This window comes from Podarcis erhardii, assembly GCF_964252035.2.
Source record: "Podarcis erhardii genome assembly, chromosome: 5".
NCBI lineage: Eukaryota > Metazoa > Chordata > Lepidosauria > Squamata > Lacertidae > Podarcis > Podarcis erhardii.
In genome coordinates, this window is record NC_138509.1 from 11,893,488 (window position 1) to 11,919,298 (window position 25,811).

A 25,811-nucleotide genomic window follows, 5' to 3' on the forward strand; every position below is an offset into this window, starting at 1 on the left:
TTGTTTGAGGTTCCTTGCTGTGTCCCTAGGATCTGACGAAAATGAGAGACAAAGCTGTGTATTATCAGCCTACCAGTGACACCTCTGCTCAAACCTCAGACCAGCATGACTCTGTGGTTTCATGTAAGGTTGGAACAAGGCAGAACCCACTGGAACTTGCCCAGGGGAAAAAGAACTACACAATTTGATAAGACATCTGAAGGCAGTCCTGTATCAAGAAGCTTTTTGTGTTAGTTCAAATATCTGCTGGAACTATAAAGAAAAAGAAGGTACCTTTTATCATATGTGGTGGACTTGTAAGGTAATAAAAGCTTTCTGGGAGATGATATATAATGAAATGGAAAAAAAAATGTTTAAAATAACTTCAGTTAAGAAACCAGAAGCTTTTTTATTAGGAATAACAAGTACCGACATCCCAAAGGAGCAGAAAAGATTTTTGATGTATGGAACAAGAGTCACGCAAATGTTATTGGCCCAGAGTTGAAAAGATGAGAAAGTCCCTACCAGAGAAGAATGGCAAACCAAGTTGATGGACTATGCTGAGATGGCAAAGCTGACTGGGAAACTCAGGAACCAAGAGGATGAAAACTTCGTAAAAGAATGAGAAAAAATTATAAGTTATCTAGGAGACCACTGTAAGCAGATGGAAACAAGTGCAGGATTTTGACTCCCTTGTTGTGAAAAAAACATTATGGACAATACGGTTCGATATTTTAAAGAATGGAGTATGAACTAATATGCAGTTGTAGGTGTTTAAAATAATACTCCATGATGGGATGGGGGGAAGTCTCAAGATTCGGAGAATCTCCACATACAGTGTGATTTTATTGATTTGTGTTGATTTGTGCTCTATCTGTAAAACCAATAAAATGTCTTGGGGGGGGGAGAAGTCTTTAAAGTTGTTTTTATACGTGCCTCCCAGAGTGGCTGGGAAACCCAGCCAGGTGGGTGGGGTAGAAACAATAAAATTATTAAATTTATTATTATTATTAACCATTGCTGGCTGCTCTACAGATTGCAAATATATAATATTATACAGAATTCTTTCCTGGCCACGAATTTATGTTGTGAACCACCCTGCGATTTACAGATGAAGGGCTGTATACAAATTTAATAAACAATATAATAATAATAATAATAATGATGATGATGATGATGATGTGATCTAAAAGGTTTGCAAAGAGCAGCATTCATTCTGGGTAAGTCCTTGCCTTCCTGCGTCTCACTACAATGGTGGGGTCCCAAGCATTGACAAATTCCACTCATCCAGGACAATTAACAAGCCCTTTCCTCGCAGGCACCACAATTAAGCCTTCACAAAACCTTTTGCAACCACAGCAGCGCACTAACCCTGAATGATCCTGATCGATCCTGCCCGGTGCTTTGATGTATAATGCAAAAGCCGCTTTCCCATCAATGGCTGCACACAGGCTGCTATGCCAACGGAGCAAGCAATATCGCGAGCGAGGGGAGCGATGCGGCGATGCACTATGCAAGTCATCCCATGACAAACGTAATCATTCATCTCCTTCCAACCTGCACTGGGCAACAGAGGATCCGGGGAAGTTCTGTCGGAGCGGAAGGGAGGCTCTCCCACAACGATTAGAGAATTTCCGCCGAAAACCAGAGATTCTTGTTTACCTCCATTAATAATCTCTCCATTAATGAATTGCACTGTTGCCTCTGTCCATTAAGGAACTGCTCTGGGGGTCCTAGCTTTTAAGCTTGTTGATTTCTCCTGGTAACTCCATGTTATTGCACAGAGCATGAATAAATCACGCGCAGCGAGGGATTTTCCTTTTGTAGCTCGGTGCTCAGTCGAAGGCTCCACAATGCAACATCATGAAGGTGATGATGTTATAGATTCCCAGGGAGGAAGGCAAGGTCCTATTTCAAAAATCACAAACACACAAACCCTATTTTCCAGGAACAGTCCCGGATTTACAGAAACCATTGTGCTTTCTGATTTGATCCCAGAATATCCCGCTTTTCCTTAGGATGTCATTAGGTATAATAGGATGTCCCTATTTTCATTGGAGAAATGTTGGAGGGTATGGAGTTATTTGACCCCTGAGCCAAGGAGATAAGTAACTATACAACCTTCAGAAGACATCGGAAAGCAGCCCTGCATAGGGAAGCTTTTAAAAAATGTTTAATGTTTTATTACGTTTCTATATATGTTGGAAGCCACACAGAGTGGCTGGGGCAACCCAGTCAGATGGGTGGGGTATGAATAATAAAATCATCATCATTGTCATCATTGAATAAGGTAAAGGGACCCCTGACCATTAGGTCCAGTCGTGACCGACTCTGGGGTTGCGGCGCTCATCTCACTTTATGGGCTGAGGGAGCCGGCGTACAGCTTCCGGGTCATGTGGCCAGCATGACTAAGCCGCTTCTGGCGAACCAGAGCAGTGCACGGAAACGCCGTTTACCTTCCCGCCAGAGTGGTACCTATTTATCTACTTGCACTTCGATGTGCTTTCAAACTGCTAGATAGGCAGGAGCAGGGACCGAACAACGGGAGCTCACCCCGTCACGGGGATTCAAACCACCGACCTTCTGATCAGCAAGCCCTAGGCTCTGTGGTTTAGACCACAGCGCCACCCGTGTCCCATTCGTCATTGAATAGGACATCCCTATTTTCATCAGAGCAACACTGGGCGGTATGCCAGAGTTAGTGGGAACTTGGGGAAAATATGGTGGCAGTCTACTGGAGAACCTCTTGCCTGAATGGCCTATTCAGATCATCAATCATAGAAGGAAGCAATCGGGCCACAGAAGGAGCAGCTCACCTATGGGAAAAATGTTATAGCATTGGGGTATTTTAGTTTAGAGAAAAGGTATTGATGGGGGGGCATGTAGAGATGATAATGCATGATGCTGAAAAATTTGATATTCCCCACCCCCCACTAGAATGCATGGACAGCTAATGAAGCTGAACATTGGAAGAATCAAAGCAGATAAAAGATGCATAATTATACTATGGGATCTGCAAGGAACCATCTTCATTGGCACAACAGCACCAAAGGAAGGCATTATCCACAACCCTCCCTACGTGCTGTGGTCTCAGTACTAATCAAGTCTTTCTGCAGTTGCTATTTCCAGGTTAAAAAAAATAAACCAACTTCTAATGACTCACACTTTTAACCTGCAAAGTTCTTCCTCGATAAAGGAATGCTGGCCGAAGATGTATTGCACATCACGAGAACTGGAGAACTGAGTATGGCCAAAGCATGGCGAGCCTGGTCAAGAGAGCTTCAAGCTCCTCACACATCAGTGGGCAGGAATGAAGTTCAACCAAGCCTTGATAGAATGGGAAACTGGCCCCAAACTTGTGGGATGTAAAACACAGGAGCAGTCAATTACAACATTCCTAGAGTGTACATGTTTAGACATGGGGAGGGATGTTTGTCCAGCCAGCAGGTAAACTTCCTGGGACAGACTTCCTCCACATGTGACTAGAGGTGGGTGTGGCCTCACCTGTGCAGGTAACGACAAAAGCACAGGGCAGGGGCAGCCATCTCTCTCTTCTCTTCTCTTCCTTCGAAGAAGCAACATCCATTAAGCTAAAGATGCCCTCTTGGCTCCCAGCCAAGAGAGGAAAAAGGGACTATCTTCTTATAAGATAGAATCCAAATGTATATGGCCAATTGGTGCCAAAGAAGGATAGGATTTTCTTTATGTATGCTACTACTGCAGCAAGAATTCTTCTGGCAAAGTACTGGAAGATGCAAGAACTACCTACTCTGGAAGAATGGCAGACAAAGGTGATTGACTTCATGGGACTGGCAGAGATGACCGGCAGAATTCGTGACCAGGGGAAAGAGGCAGTGGAAGAAGACTGGAAGAAATTTAAAATATATCTTAAAAAGTGTTGTAAAATTGAGGAGTGTTAAGATGTCAAGGGGTAAGAAGTAGAGAATTACAGCTGTAACCAACAAATTTATGGGAATTTAATGAAGGGACTAAATGGATAAATTGACTAAAGGGTTGCTAAAAAAATTCTTTCTAAAATAAGGATGCAGCGAAAGGGAGGTATGGGGAAGTCGATTGAAAGAAGTTACAAGAAAATAAGATTATGAATTTATTTATGTTTGATTTGTTTATGTTTGTTTGTGTTTTGTGATGTGTCTGTCTTTTAATTATGTGTTTTAAAAATTGAATAAAAATTATTTTTTTTAAAAAAAAAAATAGAATCCAAATGTATATTACTTTATTAAGCTCTCTGCCTTCTGGGATCTGATGTGAACAAAATGTGAGTAAACTCTTTTTATACTTTTGTAAAGGACTGTGTCGTGTCTTGTATTTTAAGAGGGAATAAAGGGGAAATTACCAGAGTGATTATTATAGAGGTTCTAGCAAACCTGAGCACATGCTACCATTGCGAACTTAAGATAAAAGGAATGTTTTACTCTGCTGATATTTTGGGAACTTGTTAATACAAGTTGGATAAGGATATAATCAGTCAATATATCCTCTCCTGCATCCCTGAACATTCCCACAAAACTAGCAATGAAATTAAACAGAGGCAGATGGAGAGTTCTGTGTTTGGGCTATCTACCCATAAAATACACAGCTATGGGATGGGGAATCTCAGCCTCAAAGTCACAAGCTGAACATGAGTCAGCAGTGTGATGTTCCTGTAAAAAAAGGCTAATGCCATTTTAGACTGCCTTACTGGAAGTGTAGCTTCCAAGTCTCAGAAAGTAATTGTTCCATTTTATTCTGCACTAGTCACTGGAATACTGTGTTCAATTCTGGGCACCAGACTTCAAGAAGGATGCAGACAAATTGGAATGGGTTGAGAGAAGACCAACGAAGACACCCAGGGGTTTGGAAACAAGTCCTATGAAGTAAGGCTGAAGAAACCTGAGTGTATTTAGCCAAGAGAAGAGAAGACTGAAAGGAGACATGGTAGCGATCTTCAAATACCTGAAGGTCTGTCACAAAGAGAAGAGCAAAGACTTCTTTTCTGCTGTCTCAAGAGAGCAGACCAGATGGGCTAACGTTACAGGAGTGTAGGTTTTGGTTGAACATCCGTAGCGACCTTTCGACGGTAAGAGTGACTCAACAATAGCAGTGGCAGGCTTTGGGCTGTCAGATTTCAACAGGCACCCCCTGCACCCAGAGCAGCCAAATGGATTGCACAACCCTAACATTGCCTCTTCAAACAGAGGCTGGTCAGAGAATACTGTAGGTCTGGATTCCAAGAAGAGGGTTGGACAAGGTGACCTTTAATACCCTCCCAACTATGTACCACAAGCAGACCAAAGAGCTGCCTTTTTTAATTCATGGAAACAATCCGGTTCGCACAAGCAAGTGAACCAAGGCTCCTCTCTGCCAACAACTGGCTTTTTACGGATGAAGTACTGCAGCTTTGTGAACGAACCAGGGTTCAAATCTGAGTTCAGGGCAGGCCCGAGACTTTCTGCCGCTGCAGGCAAAATGCCCCAGCGCCACCCAACACAGATCCGGGCCCAGGCCCCAATGTTGCACCTACCCTGCCCGTGCCCCTGAAGATGCACCAGAGCTTACCAGTACAACATGGGTACAGCGGCAAAAGCACTGTGTCGATGGAGCCCTGGCAGGACTGGCAGGGGTGCAAAACCAGGGGTGGAGAGGAGGGGCAGGTGTGCCTCCAGAGGCAAACAGCTTCCCCTCGCCTCAAAGATGGGCCACCCCAGCCTGAGTTCAGCACTGGGTATCCTGGGATATCCCATTGCCTGTTCTGTCACTTATTCTGCAAAGCATGAATGGTGGTGAATAAAACCACAGAGCCACTCAAATGGGAAACAAGTCACAGTGTGACTCAGCAGCCCATGTCAGAGAGCAGCAGTCAGAGACAGTCATTTCCCATTTTCTTTAAGATACATCTAGGAAGAAGAAGCTTTTCCGTCAGATTCACTCATGAGGCAAAAAGCAATACATCCACCTTACTGGAGAACATTCATGGGCTTATCGGTTGGCTTTGCAGACCAGGCTACTGCAAAAAAAACCCAGCCCAATCACGTTTAAACATTTGGTTAACTGCATGTAATGCGACACGAACCTTTGCATGTTTACTCAGAAGTAAGTCACATTGCTTCCAGTGAAGTTTCTTCCTGGATAAGCGTATACAGGAGTGCAACCCAAATCTAATCAATCGGAGCGTTTGCCCATAAGGTCAGAACAGAAAAGCAAAAAAAGGCGACGTCCAAAAGTGCCAATTCTGCAACCGTTGTGCCCAAAAGCCCAAGCCGAATCAGCAAACTGCGGCTGAGCCACAACTGGGTTGTTATTATCATCACCACCTCAAACACAAAGCACACCTCTCTGCCACAGAATCTGGGATTTCAAAAAAGAGACCATTACCTTTGAGGGACGCAACTTGCGACAAAGCCTGGGCGTAGGTGGCCGTGTTGAGGAGAGTCCCTGGAAGACACGAAGGGAAAAAGGGTCCAGAGGGACCGACGGCTCTGCTGAGGCTGCAAGGAATGGGAGGAGGGGGGGGAATAGGTTTTAAAATAAGTTGAAACCCATTAAAACTCAATTAAAATTGCGTTAACAGAGGAGCTCCAGAGCCAGCTGCTTGACCTGTCACCATGTTAACCAAGGGAATCGATTGCGTTTGGCAACCCTCAATCTGGAATTTGACCAAGCAACCTATATACGTACAACTCCAGCATCAATTGCATCAATTCACTCGTACTCGCTCCATCTTGGTATGTCTGGTGTTATAGGAAGATGACCCTTCTCTCTCAAAGCCACCCACCATCCCAGTCATTTTGCCTCTCTCTGCCCTTGCTACCAAACATACCGTGAATGCCTCCAGGTGGTCACTATTTTGTGAGTTGGTAAGTGCGTTATGGGACGTGGGTGGCACTGTGGGTTAAACCACAGAGCCTAGGACTTGCTGATCAGAAGGTCAGCGGTTCGAATCCCCGTGACGGGGTGAGATCCCATTGCTCGGTCCCTGCTCCTGCCAACCTAGCAGTTCGAAAGCACGTCAAAGTGCAAGTAGATAAATAGGTACCGCTCTGGCGGGAAGGTAAACGGCGTTTCTGTGTGCTGCTCTGGTTCGCCAGAAGCGGCTTAGTCATGCTGGCCACATGACCCAGAAGCTGTACGCCGGCTCCCTCGGCCAATAAAGCAAGATGAGTGCCACAACCCCAGAGTCAGTCACGACTGGACCTAATGGTCAGGGGTCCCTTTACCTTTACCTAAGTGCGTTATGGCAGTCCAAACGTTAGGTTAGCAATGCTTGGCTTGCTGCACCCAGGCTATCCCTGCCCAAGCATGGTCATAACTAGCACAAAGGTAAAAGGGGACTAAACCACCGAGCCTCTTGGGCTGACCGATCGGAAGGTTGGTGGTTCGAATCCCCACGACGGGGTGAACTCCTGTTGCTCTGTCCCAGCTCCTGCCAACCTAGCAGTTCAAAAGCACACCAGTGCAAGTAGATAAATAGGTAGCGCTGCGGCGGGAAGGCAAACGGCATTTCCATGCACTCTGGTACTCTTCATGGTCCTCCATGCGCCAGTAGCGGTTTAGTCATGCTGGCCATGTGACCCAGAAAGCTGTCTGTGGACAAACACCGGCTCCCTGAGCCTGAAAGCGAGAAGAGCACCACAACCCCATAGTTGCCTTTGACTGGACTTAACCGTCATGGGGTCCTTTACCTTTACCTATAACTGGCACACATGTCAAAAGAGGTGGTTCGGCTCTCCCAGCCACTGTGGCCCCTTGGGCATCCAATCACAATGACGGGTGGAGCAGCAGAAAAGCCACCACTGATATATACAGGTGCCCATTGCCTTTAAGACCAAGTCGGTGTGTGCAATGTGTACTTTGCACTCAAGTACTGAATCCAGGTGCAAGAAATTGCCCTTGCTTTCTACATGAACTCCAAAGGGAAGCGCCAATATGCTGAAGTAGAATCAATTGGGAAATCTGGTTCTGTTTGTGCAGCATTCCTGCCCTGCAGGCAGTTGGACACAATGACCCTCGGAGTCTCTTCCAACTTCTACATTCTATTATTCAGTATGTGTTTAATTGTAACTATGGTTTTTTTCTGATCTTTTTTTTTTTTAATGCTACGTTTATTCACTTTTGTAAGTGAATAAAAAGGAATAGCTTTCTTTTTACAAAGCTGATTTCAAGTTCACCATAGAACAACTCTATGCAAGTCTACTCAGAAGTAAGTCCCATTTAATTCATTGGGTGGCATTCAACTAAGTTTTACAGCAGACTCATTGAAATTAGTGGCTCTAGCTTGGTCGTGCTCATTAATTTCAGTGGGTCTACTCTGAGCAAGACTTGGGGCTCATCCAGACACGTGCTTGTCCCATACCTAGAAAACATGAGTCTGAGAGGTTTTGCTTTCGCCCTCCCACTGTCCCCAGGGAAACCAGCAATTTAGTGATAAATCGGAATAAACGTCAATCTGGAGAAATCCTGGTTGGTGTTTGCTCTGATTCAGCAGTACAGATTGGGTTTCCCTGGGAGAAAGAGGCAAGGATGATCCCTTAGTTGAATATCCATTGAGATTTTCTCCAGGTAAGTGTGCACAGGACTGCAGCCACACCCTAATTCTAAGCCTGATATAGAAAGGTAAAGGTAAAGGGACCCCTGACCATTAGGTCCAGTCGTGGCTGATTCTGGAGTTGCAGCGCTCATCTCGCTTTATTGGCCAAGGGAGCCGAGGTCATGTGGCCAGCATGACTAAGCCGCTTCTGGAGAAACAGAGCAGCGCACGGAAACGCCGTTTACCTTCCTGCCAGAGCGGTACCTATTTGTCTACTTGCACTTCGATGTGCTTTCGAACTGCTAGGTTGACAGGAGCAGGGACTGAGCAATGGAAGCTCACCCCGTCGCAGGGATTCGAACCGCCGACCTTCTGATCGACAAGTCCTAGGCTCTGTGGTTTAACCCACAGCGCCACCCGCGTCCCTTAAGCCTGATATATAAGTGTGTGTTAATCCTATAAAAATAATTGACCCAAACCTAAAATAAAAATAAAAATGTGTGATTGCATCTCAGCACATTCAACTAAAAACAGCCGTCCTTTGACCACCTGGGTAACAGATCTTTCACTCTACGTGTGTTAAATGAGCATGTCTAGCCAAAAATCAAACAGTATCATCAGCTATGGGTGCCGTGAGCCAAGTCTCTGGTCTTATGTTGGACTTACTGCAGCCTCACTGCAACTTCTCGCATTCATGGCCTCTGGGCCCCACTGTGTACAACGGTTACCGCCGCTGCATCGTGTGTGGGGGCATGGGCACACCTATTCATATCTGCCAATTAAGATCACAATTTGTACAATGGGTGAAGTGTGCTCAACCAACAAAAGCAAAAGCAGCATTAAATATGTTATTCTTTAAGGCGCTACGTGACTCTTCACTAAACTATCACTAAACCTCTGCTATCTTCCCCCATGCATGCGAGACCCTTTGCCTGGGTTCTGCCCCTGGTTACAGCTCTCTGTTTCTGTCTCCATGCAAGTTCACCAGCTATTTCATCCACCCGTTGCTATCACACACACACACATCCCTTTCCCCCCTTCTTTTACTGCCATTGTGCACTCCCAGGAATAGCCTCGAAGCACCCCAGACAGCGGTTTGGATTTGATATCCTGCTTTATCACTACCCGAAGGAGTCTCAAAGCGGCTAACATTCTCCTTTCCCTTCCTCCCCCACAACAAACACTCTGTGGGGTGAATGGGGCTGAGAGACTTCAGAGAAGTGTGACTGGCCCAAGGTCACCCAGCAGCTACATGTGGAGGAGCAGAGACGCGAACCTGGTTCACCAGATTACGAGTCTACTGCTCTTAACCACTACACCACACTGGCTCTCAAGCGGTGTCTTGCCATCCTCACTAAGGCTACCCATTTCTTCAGCACCAGCTGAGACCTCACCTCTGCGCTATCCTGTGCCCTGTCAGGCTCTGTGCTCACAGCTCAACGTGATGCCAACCAGGGGTGCCAACTTGAATAAAATATGGGGGGGGGAGGTAAGCCGCTTCACACACATAATCATATGGTGTGGCACGCGCACACCATTTAATTGGCAATGCCCATCAACTTGGGAGAGGTCCTCAAATATTTTATTGGGGAGAAGGGACCTCGCCCCCAGGAATTGGCTGCTATGATCCTAACCCAACCACATGACCAAAAAAGGGTGTGTTCGATGTATCTCCATGTTCAGGATTGAGGCAGTGGCCTGTAAGTCTCTTCCCCCCTCCAGCCACCCAAATGAAAAATGAGAATCAAAAAAATGCTTTCAAACTTCCACCCAGCACTAAATGCATATCAAATGGAGGCAAGCTTACCTCTGTTGAATCTCCAGGCTCTCCTTCTTATTCCTGGTTTGGTCAACTGGAGAGGGAGAGTTTAAATTCCTTCCTGGGGGTGTCACCTCAGCCATTGTCTCCTTAGGTCCTTCTTGGTCTGAAGCGCCTCTCTCTGTTTTCCGCCATTTTGCCCTTCTGTTCTGGAACCAGACCTGAATTGGGAAGGAGGGAACAAATAGGCAGCTTTGCTTGGGCACCAAACTATTGTCATTTGTGTGAGTTTCCTTTCCTCTTCTGCTTTGACTGTAAGAGAGCATCATCTTCTGCCTATTAAAACCAGGCTGCATCAAGGAGCTACAACAGGAATATCTGCATCTCTGAGGCCCTTATTCAATGAAACACTATAATAAATAATTTCTGTAGGGCATAAGCACCTGATTCAAACACAGGGGGGGAAATATGGAAAGAACGATTATCAAAAGGAAGGGTTTTCCCCACATGTGAGGGTTAAATGCACCTTTGAGGTTAACTTGCCTTTGAGATATGATAGCCATCTTCAAATATCTCAAGTGCTGTCACGTGGAAGAATAAGAAGAGTTTGGATTTGATATCCCACTTTATCACTACCCTAAGGAGTCTCAAAGCAGCTAACATTCTCCTTTCCCTTCCTCCCCCACAACAAACACTCTGTGAGGTGAGTGGGGCTGAGAGACTTCAGAGAAGTGTGACTGGCCCAAGGTCACCCAGCAGCTGCAATGTGGAGGAGCGGGGAAGCGAACCTGGTTCACCAGATTACGAGTCTACCACTCTTAACCACTACACCACGTTTTCTCCTGCTCTGGAAGGTAGGATTCGAACCAATGGCTTATGTTACACAAAAGGAGATTGCGACTCAACATCAGGAAGAATTTTCTGATGGGAAGAGCTGTTTGACAGTGGAACAGACTCCCTCGGGAGGCGGTGGGCTCTCCTTCCTTGGAGGTTTTTAAGCAGAATTTGGATGGCCATCTGTCATGGATACTTTAGCCAAGATGTAGGTTAGGAATGGTTCTCCCAGTGCGCTGACACCAAGCTGATCTCCCACTGCCTCCCCTTCCCCTCCCAGTAAGAAGCAACACCAGTGACGGGTCAAGTCACTGCTGCCACCCCTCCCCACCAACCACAATGGACCTTTTCCTTCACCTGTGTCTCAGAAGTTGGAAACAGAAGACTGACTGCAGAAGATAACTCAAATGTATACTATAAAGGAAAAGGTACATGTATGGAATAAAGGCGGCCAGAATTTTGGTAGCAAGAAATTGGAAAAACACAACAATACCCAACACAGAAGATTGGCAAATCCTAATGGTAGAATATCTGCAGCTAGCGAAAGCCACAGGAAGCTTAAGAGGCCAACCAAAACAAAAAGTCTATAAGGATTGGAGAATCTTTAAAGAATATTTAGAAAACTATGGAATAAAAGGAAACATCTTGGCAGAATTAGACTGATCCCTGTATTGTATAAATATAAGTTTGTAGGGAGGTAAAATGAAATTATATAAGAAATATGTAACTACGGTATAAAGTAATGAGATTAATTGGAATTAAGTTTTAAATTTCTTTTACATAGGTTCTATATTTGTGTTCAATATCAGGAGTATATATGATTATAATTATATTAATCTTCTTATATCTTATAGTGTGGTAGTTTGTTTGATTCTTCTGTTATTTGTTTGTTTGTTTGTTTGTATGTATGTACATCTGTTTTTTCATAAATGTATTTATTTTAAATTAATAAAGATATATTTTTTTAAAAAAGGAAAACGTATATGCTGTTGCCCTCCAGATTCTGCTGGACTCCAACTCCCATCAACCCCAGCTGGCATGACTAATGGCCAATGGTGGTGGGAGTTGTAGTTCAACGGCATCTGGAGGGCAGCACTGTTGCTATCGCATGGGCTCGATCGGGATTTCCCAAACTGGAGTCTCCAGCCCTTTCTGGGACTACAACTCCCATCATCCCTAGCTAGCAGGACCAAGTGGTCAGGGATGATGGGGACTGTAGTCCCAAAACAGCAAGAGACCCAAGTTTGGGAAACCCTGGGTTGAAGAACCGTTTGACATGGTAGAAAGCAGGTTCATATGCTCTGAGGGACCAGAAGCCATCCAGTCCATTCCTAATCCTGAGACAGCAGGGTCATCTATTCAGTGCCTCCCTATACAGCTTTTCCCCAAACAAAGTGAACTGCAGGAAGAACAAACCTGCTTATTTCTGTTCTTCATAATCTAAGTTTGGTCAGGCTGCCAAATGAATGACCATCATAAAATCACTTTCAATGGGCCCAAACTAGATTTTATTATTATTTATTATTAATTAAATTTGGATACTGCCCTATACTCACAGGTCTTGGCGGGGGGGGGGTGCGGTTACGACATAAAATCATAATATAAAACCACAAAACACATAATAAAAACAAAAGCAACCCAATAACCCACCGTCAGCACATTTTAAAGGGTCGTCGGATGTCATTCAGCCAAAGGCCTGGGTAAAGAGGAACTGAAATCAACCTGTGCCCCTTTTGTTGATTAAGTATCGGCTATGGGGAAACCTGAGGTGCCTCCACATTATGCAGAACATGCTGGATTCAACCCCTGGTATTTTCAGGTATGGCTGAGAGAGTGTGAAACTCTATGGGTAGGCAACCTAAGGCCCAGGGGCCGGATCCAGCCCAATCGCCTTCTAAATCCGGCCCGCAGACGGTCAGGGAATCAGCGTGCTTTTACAAGAGTAGAATGTGTGCTTTTATTTAAAATGCACCACTGGGTTATTTGTGGGGCATAGGAATTCATTCATTTCCCTCCAAAAAAAATAGTCCGGCCCCCCACAAGGTTTGAGGGACAGTGGACCGGCCCCCTGCTGAAAAAGTTTGCTGACCCCTGCCCTAGAGAGCCACTCAGAAGTCAGTAGAGACAGTTCAGAGCTAGGTGGACCAATGGTTTGACTTGGTATAAGGTGCGATCCTAACAACAGTAGGATAAAGATCTTTGCTCCTGCCCTGCTTGGAGCTCCCCAGGGAAATCTGGCTGGCCACTGCCAGACAAAATAGAATCATAGAATTCTAGAATTTGAAGGGACCCTGAGGTTTATCTAGTCCAATGCAATGCAGGAAGAAGAAGCTGTCTCGTATGGGGATCGAACCTGCAACCTTGGCATGATCAGATAGGCCTTCAATCTGATCTGGCAGGGATCTACTTATCATGTTTGGAGGTTGAACTATCTCTCCCACTGCTGCTCCCTGCCATGATTCCAAGAATAAAAAAACCCTCTCTGAAGCTGCGATTTGCATATTAAGACAATGCAACGCAAGCTGCCCTTAAAATGCATACAGCAGATTCAGAGAAGAGCTTTTTGTTAGAATAGTTAGAATAGTTAAAAGAAAAAATTAAACACACACACCAGGCCCAAGCCTGCTGCATCATCCCTCTGCTACCATTTCACTTTAAAAAAATATATGTTTATGTTAATAGCATGCACACAATTAACATCTTATCTAGCTTGGCCCTGAGACTAGCTGGTACAGCTTATGGAAAGTTTCTTCTCACTTTTAGCAACAATCTACATATTGTCAGTTTTGCCCCATGGCTTCCATGCAGAACAACAATGGCCTTGGTAGTTCATTCTGAAAACCTCACGCATCCAGAATTGAGCATATTCAGTCCCACTAATTATCAGTGGGATTAAGTAGCCAAAACCCAAGTACTTCAGTTTAATTGGGCTGGGACAAGGGAAGCCACAATCCGGTTATGCCACAAGACTTGGATTTAGCCCGACTAGAGGCAAATGTAAATATAACTGGGCTGCCCATTATTTTAAACTGAAAATAGGCTGGCTTAACCAGGTTGTGGATGTTATTATGCATATAGAAAATCAGGCTTTCCAAGCTATGGCTAAGGAAATGCACAATTTAAAAGATGATTACAATGTGCGGCGCATTGTTATCGTTCCATTTTTATTTAGCCTGCTTTTAATTGCGTGTATCAGCAAAGGCTGAATAATGATTTTATCTGCGTTCTAAATTTAGGAGACTTAAATGCAAAGCCAATTGCAGACACTTCCTTGTGTCTTAATTGAATGAAGGTCACAGCTATAACAACATTTAATTGAGCTATTTTTCATTATCATATTTTAATGACTTTGCAATGACAGTTTGCCGGCTTCTGAAGAAAGGGCCTGATGAAGTCGTTTATTTCCCTATTTAGTTTTTGTTTGACAACATCATCTTCGATTAAGACGTGGCTTTCCAGCACATTAATCATATTTGAATGAGCAAGGGGGAGAAATGTAAACATGGTTCCCTTCCCGTTTCCCCAGCAGGTCCCCAGCATGAAAGCAAAACCCAGCATCTATTGTCTGCTTGCATAATGGCTCACAACAAGGCTAAACACTCTAATTGTCACCACCCCTATCTCGCCCTTGCACCTTTCAGGGAGAAGTTATGATCTTCCACTTCTGAATGCCCAATAATTGTCCCATTTATCTCAATTTGCAGTGCAGTCTTTAGGCACCAATTGCTAAAATGGTGGGAGGGAAAACCCCAAGCTATCACCTCCAATGTACTCACAAAAAGGAGATTTGAATGTCCAAATAATAATAATCAGTTTAATTTCCCTGCACATGACCAATGATTCATGTTCAGATTTAATAATCAGGGTTGCATAATCTGATTACAGAAGAAATAATTTGTTTACAATCCCCAATTTACTGCAGTGAATTCCATTATCTCTCCTTAGCCATTGGGTTTTAAGAGATACTAACATGACCCTGGGGAAGAAAAGGCATGCTATTATATTTCCTACAATTAGATCTTTGCATAGTCTTAACCCCGAGCACCTACATAAAAAGAAGACAGAAACAGCAGGATGGAAAAACCCCATAAATAACACGTCTGAGCTGAGCGAAAGGCTGGCTATTGCAAAGCAAGTTCTGTGTGTGTGTGTGTGTGTGTGTGTGTGTGTGTGTGTGTGTAGCTATTCAGCATAATGCTTCTACTGCTGGCGCCTCTGTTCACACAAACCCTTAACATGCTGTGTTCTCACAAGTAGTGATGGTGGAGCTTCTATTTAAAGACACTGCACCCCTTTTTCTGGGTAGCCTCTATCCACCGCAAAGCACCTTCCATCACTAGAAAACAAGATGAGTCTGAGTTACTTCTCTTGAGCGCTGAAATGTGATTTGCAGATCAAAATGAAGTCTGGCGGCTTTTTAACGTGCTGAAATTTTGAAGCTTCTCAGTTGCACGAGCAGAACTCTAATGACCCCCGTCTTTTCTGCCAGCTCCAGGGCTAGGGAGGGAGGGGGATGTTCGGAGAAGGGAAAGACAGCGCTTGTGGAATCTCCATCAAAGAGCTACCCCCATAAAAGCCGCCACCAGGTATCCTTCATCAATCTTTGAGAAGACGGCTCCTGGCAGACATCACTCCCCAAGGAAGAGAACAACTCAGCCTGGGAATCCCAGAAGCCAAACCTATGGGATTTGCACAGTTTGTGTGAGCATGTGCAGGATTGCACCTTCATTTATCGCACCTTTTGCAAGAAGGAAGTCCTGACGCTGATAATAAATGCCTCCACATACAGAAAAGGATGGGCTTCTGGGAAGGAATCGAGGCTGCCTGTTGATACGAATGGAACTTATTTCCGACATTTATTTTGTCAGAAACTGGGAGGAAGGCTATGTTGCAGCAAGCAAAACAGGCCCTCCAAGTGTCCTTATTTTCCAGGGACAGTCCCGGATTTACAGAAGCCGTCCTGATTTCTGATCTGATCCCGGAATGCGCCGCTTTTCCCTTAGGACGTCCCTATTTTCATCGGAGAAAAATTGGAGGGTATGGAGTTACGCAACCCCCGAGCCAAGGAAATAAGTAACTATACAACCTTTAGAAGATATGTGGGTTGTGGGTGGCGCTGTGGGTTAAACCACAGAGCCTAGGACTTGCCGATCAGAAGGTCAGCGGTTTGAATCCCCGCAACGGGGTGAGCTCCCGTTGCTCGGTCCCTGCTCCTGCCAACCTAGCAGTTCGAAAGCACATCAAAGTGCAATAGATAAATAGGTACCGCTCCAGTGGGAAGGTAAACAGCGTTTCCGTGCGCTGCTCTGGTTCACCAGAAGGGGCTCAGTCATGCCGGCCACATGACCTGGAAGCTGTACACCGGCTCCCTCAGCCAGTAAAGCGAGATGAGTGCCGCAACCCCAGAGTCGGCCACAACTGGACCTAATGGTCAGGGGTCCCTTTACCTTAAAGGCAGCCCTGTATAAGGACATTTTTTAATGTTTAATGCTTATGTTTTTATATATGTTGGAAGCCACCCAGAGTGGCTGGGGCAACCCAGACAGATGGGCAGGGAAGTATTAATTATTATTATTATTATTATTATTATTATTATTATTATTATTATTATTGAATAGGAGATCCCTATTTTCATCAGAGAAATGTGGGAGGGTACAGCAACGTGAAACAGCAGGCTCCAAAACACAGTTAGCCTAATGCAGTTTATATTAAACCATTTCTATTAATAACATTTAAAGTCTTCCCACAGCATGCATTTGCACACATTGTACAGGACACTAAAAACTAAGAGAAAAGAAATGTCCACAAGGCAGGCAGGCAGTTTGCAAGTTACTGAATGCCCTTTGTTCCAGAGCAGCCCAGTGGCAGCGAAGCGACTCCTAAGCACATCAGAGGGGCTTGCCCTGTGGTCAGAGGAAGCCCATTTCCTCCGACAGCAGCTTTGGAAAGGAGGAGAGAGCCAGCTGGAAAGAGTCACATCCGCCCTGCGCGCCCCACCCTCTTCCCCACCCGCCTCTTCTTCCTCCTCCTCGTCCTCCTCCTCCATCCCCCACCCCCCCTCCTCCAATGCAAGGAAATGGATGCGCATCGATGTAATTTAGTACCTTAGAGACACGGACAAATTAGTGTAGAACATTATCACTGGTTAATTATGAATGACCGATTAATCAACCTAATCTAATATTCCACATTATGTTGATGTTATTAAAGTGCATCATGAAAATGACAGATCGGCTTCATTTGCTTGCTTTGGCCAAATGTGCAAATAGGCCTTTCCTCGCAGCCCTGGGTGGGGGCGATGATGTCAAAAACATGAAGAAGAAGAAGAAGAAGAATCTTCACTCCCATCCAACCCAGACACTGAGGTCCAGCTCCGAGGGCCTTCTGGTGGTTCCCTTCCTGCGAGAAGCGAGGTTGCAGGGAACCAGGCAGAGGGCCTTCTCGGTAGTGGCACCCGCCCTGTGGAACGCCCTCCCATCAGGTGTCAAGGAAATAAACAACTACCTGACTTTTAGAAGACATCTGAAGGCAGCCCCGTTTAGGGAAGTTTTTAATGTTTGGTGTATTATCATGTTTTTAAAATTCTGTTGGGAGCTGCCCAGAGTAGCTGGGGAGGCCTGGCCAGATGGGCGGGGTGTAAGTAAAAAATTATTATGGTTATATTATTATTTAAAAGATGTTTAGGGGTAGTCTCATTTTCCTACTCATATTGAAATACCGCCCCTCAATGAGGCCAAACTTAGATTCACAAAATGTTTAGGGGTATGCGTACCCCTGCGCAGGTCCCATTCTCCCCCGGAAAAAAGCACTGGAAATGGCTCTGTGATTTTTAAAAAGAAAACTGAAGGTAGCCCTGTACAGGGAAGTTTTTAGTGTTTGATGCTCTATTATGTTTTTACTGTTGTTGTTGTTGTTGTTGTTGTTGGGAGTTGCCCAGAGTGGCTGAGGCCGCATATAAGTAAGTAAATAAATAAATAAATAAATAAGATGACGATGATGATGAAGAAGAAGAAGAAGAGGAGGAGGAGGAGGAGGAAAAAGCCGGGGGGAGGAGAAGGAGAGGAGGATGCAGGTGGGAAAAACTTTGGCTGCTGCCCAGTGCCGGATTTACGTATAAGCTAAATACAAGCTTAGGGCCCCACTCTCTTGGGAGCCCTCCCCCCCAATTTAAAGGAAAATAAAACTGGAGGTACATTTCCACAATATAAGATAAAAAACAAATAAAATAAAACCTACATACAGAAACCGTGTTTTGTGTTGTGTAGGCTCCTATGGTGTAATAATGGGCCCCGCCTGCTAGCCTGCTCCCTAAAATATCACTGGTTTGCTCATTTCTATCTATAGGGTGCCTACATTCTGCATGTGCAAATGGCTTTAGATACCTATTCGGTCCATAAATTACCATATAGCATATATTCAACACACACACAAAAACAGCGACAATTTGTTGTTGACAAAGGATAGCTGGACATTTAAAGGGCCCCATTACCTTCAGTAGCTAAGGGCCTCATCTAACCTAAATCCGGCGCTGCTGCTGCCCTTCCTCCCCCCCCCCCCCGCCAGGCCTGCCCCTTACCTGCACGCGGGCTTCCGTGAGATTGATCTTCATGGCCAGCTCCTCCCGGGTGAAGACGTCGGGGTAGTGGGTCTGCGCGAACACGGCCTCCAGGGCTTCCAGCTGGCGGGAGAGCAAGAAGCCGCGTCAGGCGAGGGCAGGACGCGACGGGGCGGGCCGAGGAGAACCTGGGCCAGGGACAAGCAAGACCACCTCCTCCTCCTCCAGCGGGGGGCTCCGTCCTGCCGCCTCCGCAGAGCCCCTGGCCGCGACGCCGGCGGAGGGCGCAGCCTTCCCTGCAGCCCACCCCGTCCAACCCAGCGCGGGCCGGTCCTTCAGGCGCGCGCGGCGTCGGCGTCCACAAAGACCCTTCCCCGACGGGACAGGCCAGAGCTTCCCGGCGGGCCCCGACTCTAACCATCCAGGGCGGGGAGGCTCGACGGCAGCTGCCGGGTACCTGCTGGAGGGTGAAGGTGGTCCGGTTCCGCCGCTGCTTCCGTCGCAAGAAGCCGTCGTCGAAGTCCGCCGCGGACGGGCCGCCGAAGGGCGTGGCACCTGCGGGACGGGGCGAGGAGAAGCGGGGGTCGGAGGCTGGAAGGGGCGGACGGAGGGAGAGCACCCTACGCCGCCGCCGCCCGGCTGAGGCTATGCGGAGTTTGGGGAGCAAAGAGGGGCCCAGCCAAAAATGCCCTTCCCGCCCCCACCCAAAAAATAAAAATGCATTTGGGACAGGGCCGTTGTCCGTTGAGCACCAAGCAGCACGCTGCACCGGCCAGTCGCTTTCTGCGGGGAAGCTGCAGGTTGCATAACCAGGGACCGAAGGCCTCCCCCTCTCCGAAGAGGTTTTCTCCCGCGGGGAAAACAGACGGGGCGGCGCTCCCGATTTTCAAATCATTATGCGGGTGGGCAAGGGGGACTTTGCGCCATGGGGTGACCCAAACTCTCGCTCCGGCTCCTCCTTGGCTTCCCCAAAGGGCGCCACTGTAAGGCCTAGCTGCCTAGTGGGTGGAACTGGGCGCAACCCCGAGAGGGGCGCGCGGTACAGAAGCGCGAGATCCTCTCCATTTCGGAGGGTGGCGATTTGGGGGGTAAAGAAGCTGGGGAGGCTGCGGAAAACGGGGTTCAGCGCCCCTGCTCTGCCCCCGGGACGTTTCCAAAGCTGCCACCTGGCCGGTTGGGGCGATGGCGGCGAAATAAACGACGGTTGCAATAGCTTCCTTTCCTCGGCACAGACGGCCGGGGGGCAGCGACGTGGCTACGGGAAACCGGAGGAGGAGAGGCCCGGCCCGGCTCTTAATCCGGACTTTTATTTCTGCCTTTTTATTGTACACTTTACGTCCAACTTGCAGGTCTGGATGTGACTTGTTCAGGTTTCCAAAGTTGCCGTCAGAAACCAAGCCGGGCCACGGCGCCGTCGGGCAAACAACGGCTACTATTTAGCATCATAAAAGGCATTGTTCCCTTCCTCCCCACTCCAAACACATTCCTGGGACTGAAATCCCATTACTGGGTCCGAGCCCCATTACCTCATTTGTGACTAAATCGATTTAAAGCCTCAAACGTGCGGCGGGCCTTTTGTCGGCCCTCCTAATGGCTGCGAGCTTGCAGACCACTTACGCAGCAGCGAACCTGAAATAGATTTTCGGAGGCGCGTCGAGGCGCTTCGCCTCCCCAGCAAAAGCACCGCGACTGCGAGCGAGTTTGCGCGCACCTTCTCCCCTCTGGGCCCACCCAAAAATGGCTCGGATTGCCAGAGGGTTGCTGGAAGGGTTAAGATTAATTTAAAATTTCTTAACGGGTTGCTTTGATTTTCAGTGCACCCCTTTCAATCTCGTAAATGATCTGGAGTGAGTTTCTTATTTGTCAGAAGATAACGAGAAAAGAATGCACGATTCCACTACAAGCAGTTTAGGGAAGATTGGGATACAAATTGGGGAAGGAGACCCACCTGTCAATAGTTGCACTGCGGGAGGTGGGAATGTGTCATAGAGTTGGAGGGACCCCACGAGTCATCTACTCCAACCCCCAATAATGCAAGAATCTCAGCTAAAGTAATAATAATAATAATAATAATAATAATAATAATAATAATAATAGTAATAATAATACCCCGCCCAGCCACTATATGTGGGTATGATTTTGTTTGAAATGAATTGATGGGCGTTTTTGCTCCTTTTTTCCGGGGCAGGGAGGAGGGTCGTCTCGGCGTATCAGGGGGAGATTTTTAGCACTCTTAAAGATACTGGTTGTGCGTGGGACACCCCCTCCCCTCGATTTCTCCATACGATTTTGGCCAGGCTTCTGAGCCCATTCTACCGGTTTTTGACTTTCAAAATCAGGAGGTTTTACGAAGGCAGGGTTCCTTTGGTTTTCTGCCTCCTGCCCAGACTTTTCCCCCACCCCACCCGCGCGCCCCCCTCTCTGTCTCTGGGATGAGGCCGGAGGTTGCCTCGGGCTAAAGCGGTGGCAGAATATTCCGAGGAAACACCGGCTCTTCCCAAGACCAAACCGTTGAGTGTAACTCCAATCCCAACCCATTTACTATGAGGTGCATCTCTCCATTTTCATCTGTGGCGCAGCTCTGGGCTGGGCTGGGCTGGTACCCAGCGAGCGCTGCGCCCCTCAGCTGGTTCCAGGGCTGCCTCCTTTGCCATAAGATGCGTCAGCCAGGGAGAACCAGCGCCACCCGGTTCCCTGTTTTCAGCTCAGTTAATTGGGATTGCCGATAATGGATTGACCCGCACCGCCATCTCAAGGTGTTACTTGGGAGTAAGCGCCACCGAGTTCATGGAGGATGAGGGAATTAGCTTGATCCCAACGCTGAGCCTGGTGATGTGTTGCTAAAATTCCCAATTCTTGCAGGAACAGGGCGCGCCCAAAATACTTTGTGCCTGAAGCGGAGCAGGAAGTGTCCCCCCCCTCAAGGTAAATAATATCCAAAGCTGGTCAAGGTAGTTGGGCACCCGAAGAAGGCAAGTTCCCACCCACCCCAGCGCCTGGCTCTTCCATGGAAATAAAAATACACATGAAATGAAATTGCAAAGAACGAATCATTTGCTGCCATTTCCGGAGACCCCCAAATCAGCCGCCTTCATCCTGCCTAATGGTAAGGGAATGGCTGCTTACTCGGCGTGAAAAGGCCCGCGGGGCAAATAGGATTTACTTCCAAGTAAAAGTGCAACCTTTCTCGGGATCTGCTGCTCAATTGGGGGCCCACAAGCCAGTCCGATCCTGGCTTGCACCAGCGCTGGTCAAGACCGTTGCCAACTGGATTTGGAGGGCTAGATTCAGATCAAGCGAAGGGCCGAAATCCAGTTTGGCCTTGGAAAGGGCTTTGCAGGCCCGAAAGGATTCCGGATAAAGTCCAGATTCTCGCGACTCCCGGACAGTCAGAAGGAAATAACGCAAAGAAACTCAGCGGGCGAAAGGGGTCTCCAAGACTCCCGCGCCTCTCTGCATTCCCAGCTTGGCTCAGAGGAAACCCGAGGAACTTTTCGAGCCCTGGAGATAAATCCCTTCCTTCCACCGGCCTTACCTCTCTGACAACGAAGCTTAGGAACAGCTTGAACAGCGGGTTTTAGCTGCGGCCGCCCCGTCTTAAAATCAGATTTCACCCTGTTTCCTTTTCTCTTCCTTCTATTCACTTTGTAACGGAGAAAAACTTACTGACTAGTTTTAAAGGAGGCGGCGCCGGACAGCCAATGCCACCACTGGGGGTCTGCCCCACAGCTCTATCCACGGCCCCCCAAGCTCTCCACCGCCACTTCGCTGCTGCTCCCGACTGACGCCGCAGAAGCCGGTTTCCAAAACTGTATGAAAGATTTATGTTGCCCCCGGGCGAGAGACGGGGGGCAGGCCCCCCCACCTCCAGAAAGCCTCCCGATTAAAGGCGGAACAAGAACATCTGTGCTGCTCGGAGAGGAAAGAGGATCCCCGGCCGGGCGGCCCCATCGCCCGCGGCTCTTGCAGCCGCAGAGGGGAGGCAGGTGGCCAAAAGTGTAGCCGCGCAGCGCGCAAAAAGACGCGCGCCCCAGCCGAAGGCGCTTCCAAGAGGAAGGCAATTAAGGCCGCTTCCCAACCCAGTACTCCGACGGGGCGGGGGCCGGCGGGCTACAATTTCCGAAGAGGGAAACAGAAATAAAATAAGCAAAATGAGTTTTTTTGTACAGATCGGTCGGGGCCAGCCTTTGCCTCCCTGTGCGCTCAAGCGCCTCCCTCTGCGCTCCAGGCCCAAACGCTGGGAGCCTCGCAAGGAAGGTCCGTCGAGATCGAAGTTTGCGCTCCTACTTACGGTTTGAGCTTCGACAACAACACTCACCCTCCAGCTGCGGGGGACAGTGGAAATAAAACATGGTGGCGAGAGGCGGGCGGGAACTCTGGAACAAACAGCGCAGGGAGAAGGAGGTCAGTAAGAGGCAGAGGAATAAATCTCTCTCCCACGACGCCCGCCCCCCAGCTCCAAGGACGAGAGGTGGTTCTTCATCCTGACCTCCAAGCGAATCAAAACAACGAACCCCCAAGCAGCAGAGCAAGAGACCCCGAGGCGCAGCGCTCAGGTGGGCCCTTTCTTTCGACGGCGCGGGCGTTTCGACATTAGGCGAAGAGGATAAAAGTTCCCGGAGAACTTTGGCTAAAGGATAGGTCGCGTCTGCTGTGCCAAAGGAAGCGGGAGAGCAGAGCGAAGCTCCTCCTGCCGGCCCCCCATGCCGACCTCTTCGTCTTTCGAAAGAAGGGGCAAAATTTGAGGGGTGGGGAGAGAAGCTTAGAAAGCCGAGGCAGCAATTCTGGGGGACCCTTTAGTGGCGGCGGCAATGAGCCCGATACTGGTCTCCCCACTTCCCCCGTTGCCTGAGTCGGGAAGAGCTGTTCAGCCCCCCAAAAAGACTCCAAACCCGCCCCGTCAAGGAACAACAAGGAAAGTGAAAGCCCTACCGAAGGCGGCGTGGAGGCAGAGGGGCGGCTGGAGGAGGCAGCGCTCGCCCGCGCCCCAGCTGCGGCTGCTCGTCCTTCTCCTGGCGTCGAGGCAGCCACAAGGCCTCGGCGGAGCCGTGCCAATGGGCAGATGTCTTGACGGAACTGTCTGCCGTCCGCTCAGCCTCTCAGCACTTGCTTTTATAATCTCACGCGTAATTGGCCTTAATCTGATTATTGCCAGCGCTGTCTACAGTGAGTAACTTGGATAGGTCTATTGGGCCTTCCAAATGACCCACGTGGTGCGTGGAGGGGGGGGGGAAGCGCGTCATTTCTCAGTAAACAGCAGGAATGCGAAGGGGGGAGGAGGAGGAGGATGGGGGGAGCCCACGGGTGGGGTGGGGTGAGGATCCCACGTAGACCTTCCCTAAGCAGCTCTCGCTCTCGCCAGGCTCCCCAGGCCCCGACGAGGTCCCTGGGGGCGTGCCACTTTACCTCTGGGCAGAGGTGGGCAAGCGGGGCTGGCACTTGTGCCCGGCTGGCAGGCTGGCACGTTCCTCCCCCCTCCCGCTCGCCCGCCCGCCCTCCCGCTAATGGCCCATTCGGTGGGCTTTGCCGGAGCCGCCTCGCCTTTCCAAAGCGGAGTTTGATTTTGTTCACAGCGAGGGGTCTCCGGATTGATGCTCGCTTCCCGTCTGCAAATGAGATGCGCTGGGACCCTTCGCAATTACTTTTAAAGCGCATCCGAGAGGGAGGCTCGGCGGCGAGAGAGCTGGCCCAGCCCCCAGGCCTGGGTGAAAATGAGTCTTTTTAAAGCACCCAGCTGAAAATTTAAATTCGGGGGCGCGAGATTGGATCAAATGGCAGAAACCGAAAGGGCGGGGGGACGGGATAATGGCGCGTAATTGGCTCCATAATAGCATTACACCGACATAATAGCCGCTTATGGCCCCCCCTGCCCGATTAAGTGCTTCCCTGGCGTAAAGCCTTTACGATATTAAAGGGGGAGTATAATGATATTTGGGTTATTAAATGCGTGTAATTAATTTATGCACCACTGAAAATAAAGTTGGTATTATGACCCACTCAAGATGCGTCAGAAGATGCAAGTCAGACAACTGTTGATAAGTTTGGCTGTCTGTGTTTGGTCTAGACAGCTCGTTTTCCGTTGGAACAAGCCTTGCTTGGACAGACGGCAACGACGGGCTGTTTCCGAAACGCGCAGCTAGAAAAGGAGGAAAAGGACGGACGAGTCTGCTCAGGGATCGCTTGCAAGACACGGTGCATTTTAAAGCAAGGCAGCATGGCGAGAGAGGGATGGAGAGACGAACAAGGAACAAGCTTTCCCTCGCGTTAGGAGCCAGCTGAGATGCACCGACGCGCTTTTACGCGACAAGCGGTTGGGGCAGCCGTCTTCCTCGGAGTCTCGCTGTCCCGTGCCAGGCAGGGTCTCCGAGAGAAAGCAGGCAAGAATCCGGCCACCTCCGCTCCGCCGAAATACGTCGAGTGCCAGAAAGTGGAAACCGGTTCTTTTCATATCCTGGTTGCCACCAGCTTTTCCGAAAGGGCGAATCGCGGGCAAGGAGAATCTGCGCTGGACTCCCCAGCCAGGCAAGCCATTTCGGGTTGGCTTTCCAGGGTCGGGGAACCGCCAGCCTGACTATTAGGGTGGGGGAGTCGATCTAGTTTAGCTCAACAGAGACCCGAAAGCGGGTGGGAGGCGAGTGGGGGAGACGAAGCCGCCGCCGCCGCCGCCGCCGCTACCACGCTGCGTAATTCCGAAGGCTCCTATTTCTCAGGCATATCCACGGCTATAAACTCCCCGGACGGGATTGGCACCGATGGCTCCCTGGTTTGGAAACAGATGCGGCTTTCCCTCTCTCTCTCTCTCTCTCTCTCTCGTCTGACAGAGAGAGAGAGAGTAGATTTTATCCTAAGAACCCTAATAAAATAATCATAACTTCATTATGGCACTCTTCAGGCTTGCTTGTGTGTGTTTGCGTGTGTGTGTGTTTGTGTGAAGGGTGGATGCCTCGCTCTTCTGGCTCCACGTCTCCCTCCTTCGCTTTTGGCCTTCTCTGCTGCTCGTAGTCTGCAAGTTCAGCGGATTCTGCCCAGGGGCTCCGAGTCCGCCCTGGATTCTGCGCGCCGAGAAACGAAAAAGGGCCCTCTCTAGGGTCCCATTCTAACCGGCTGGAGCTGCCTTTATGGCTTGCAGACGCGAGATAGAGAGCGCAGAGATGGCC

At 48.4% G+C, this 25,811-nt stretch overlaps 1 protein-coding gene across 1 annotated transcript in view; it reads right to left on the bottom strand.

Moving 5' to 3' along the window:
- The window catches only part of DRGX (dorsal root ganglia homeobox), a 40,119-nt gene extending 16,430 nt beyond the window's left edge, over nucleotides 1–23,689 (bottom strand). The window contains exons 1-6 of the mRNA XM_081864424.1: nucleotides 23,587–23,689; nucleotides 22,973–23,030; nucleotides 19,112–19,209; nucleotides 18,676–18,777; nucleotides 10,314–10,486; nucleotides 6,355–6,467 (exon numbers count right to left, since the gene is read on the bottom strand). Of these exons, the coding sequence (XP_081720550.1) occupies nucleotides 6,355–6,467; nucleotides 10,314–10,486; nucleotides 18,676–18,777; nucleotides 19,112–19,209; nucleotides 22,973–23,006 (520 nt within the window). The 5' untranslated portion in view covers nucleotides 23,007–23,030; nucleotides 23,587–23,689. The remainder of the gene's footprint in view (nucleotides 1–6,354; nucleotides 6,468–10,313; nucleotides 10,487–18,675; nucleotides 18,778–19,111; nucleotides 19,210–22,972; nucleotides 23,031–23,586) is intronic.
- Between the last annotated feature and the right edge of the window lie 2,122 nt (nucleotides 23,690–25,811).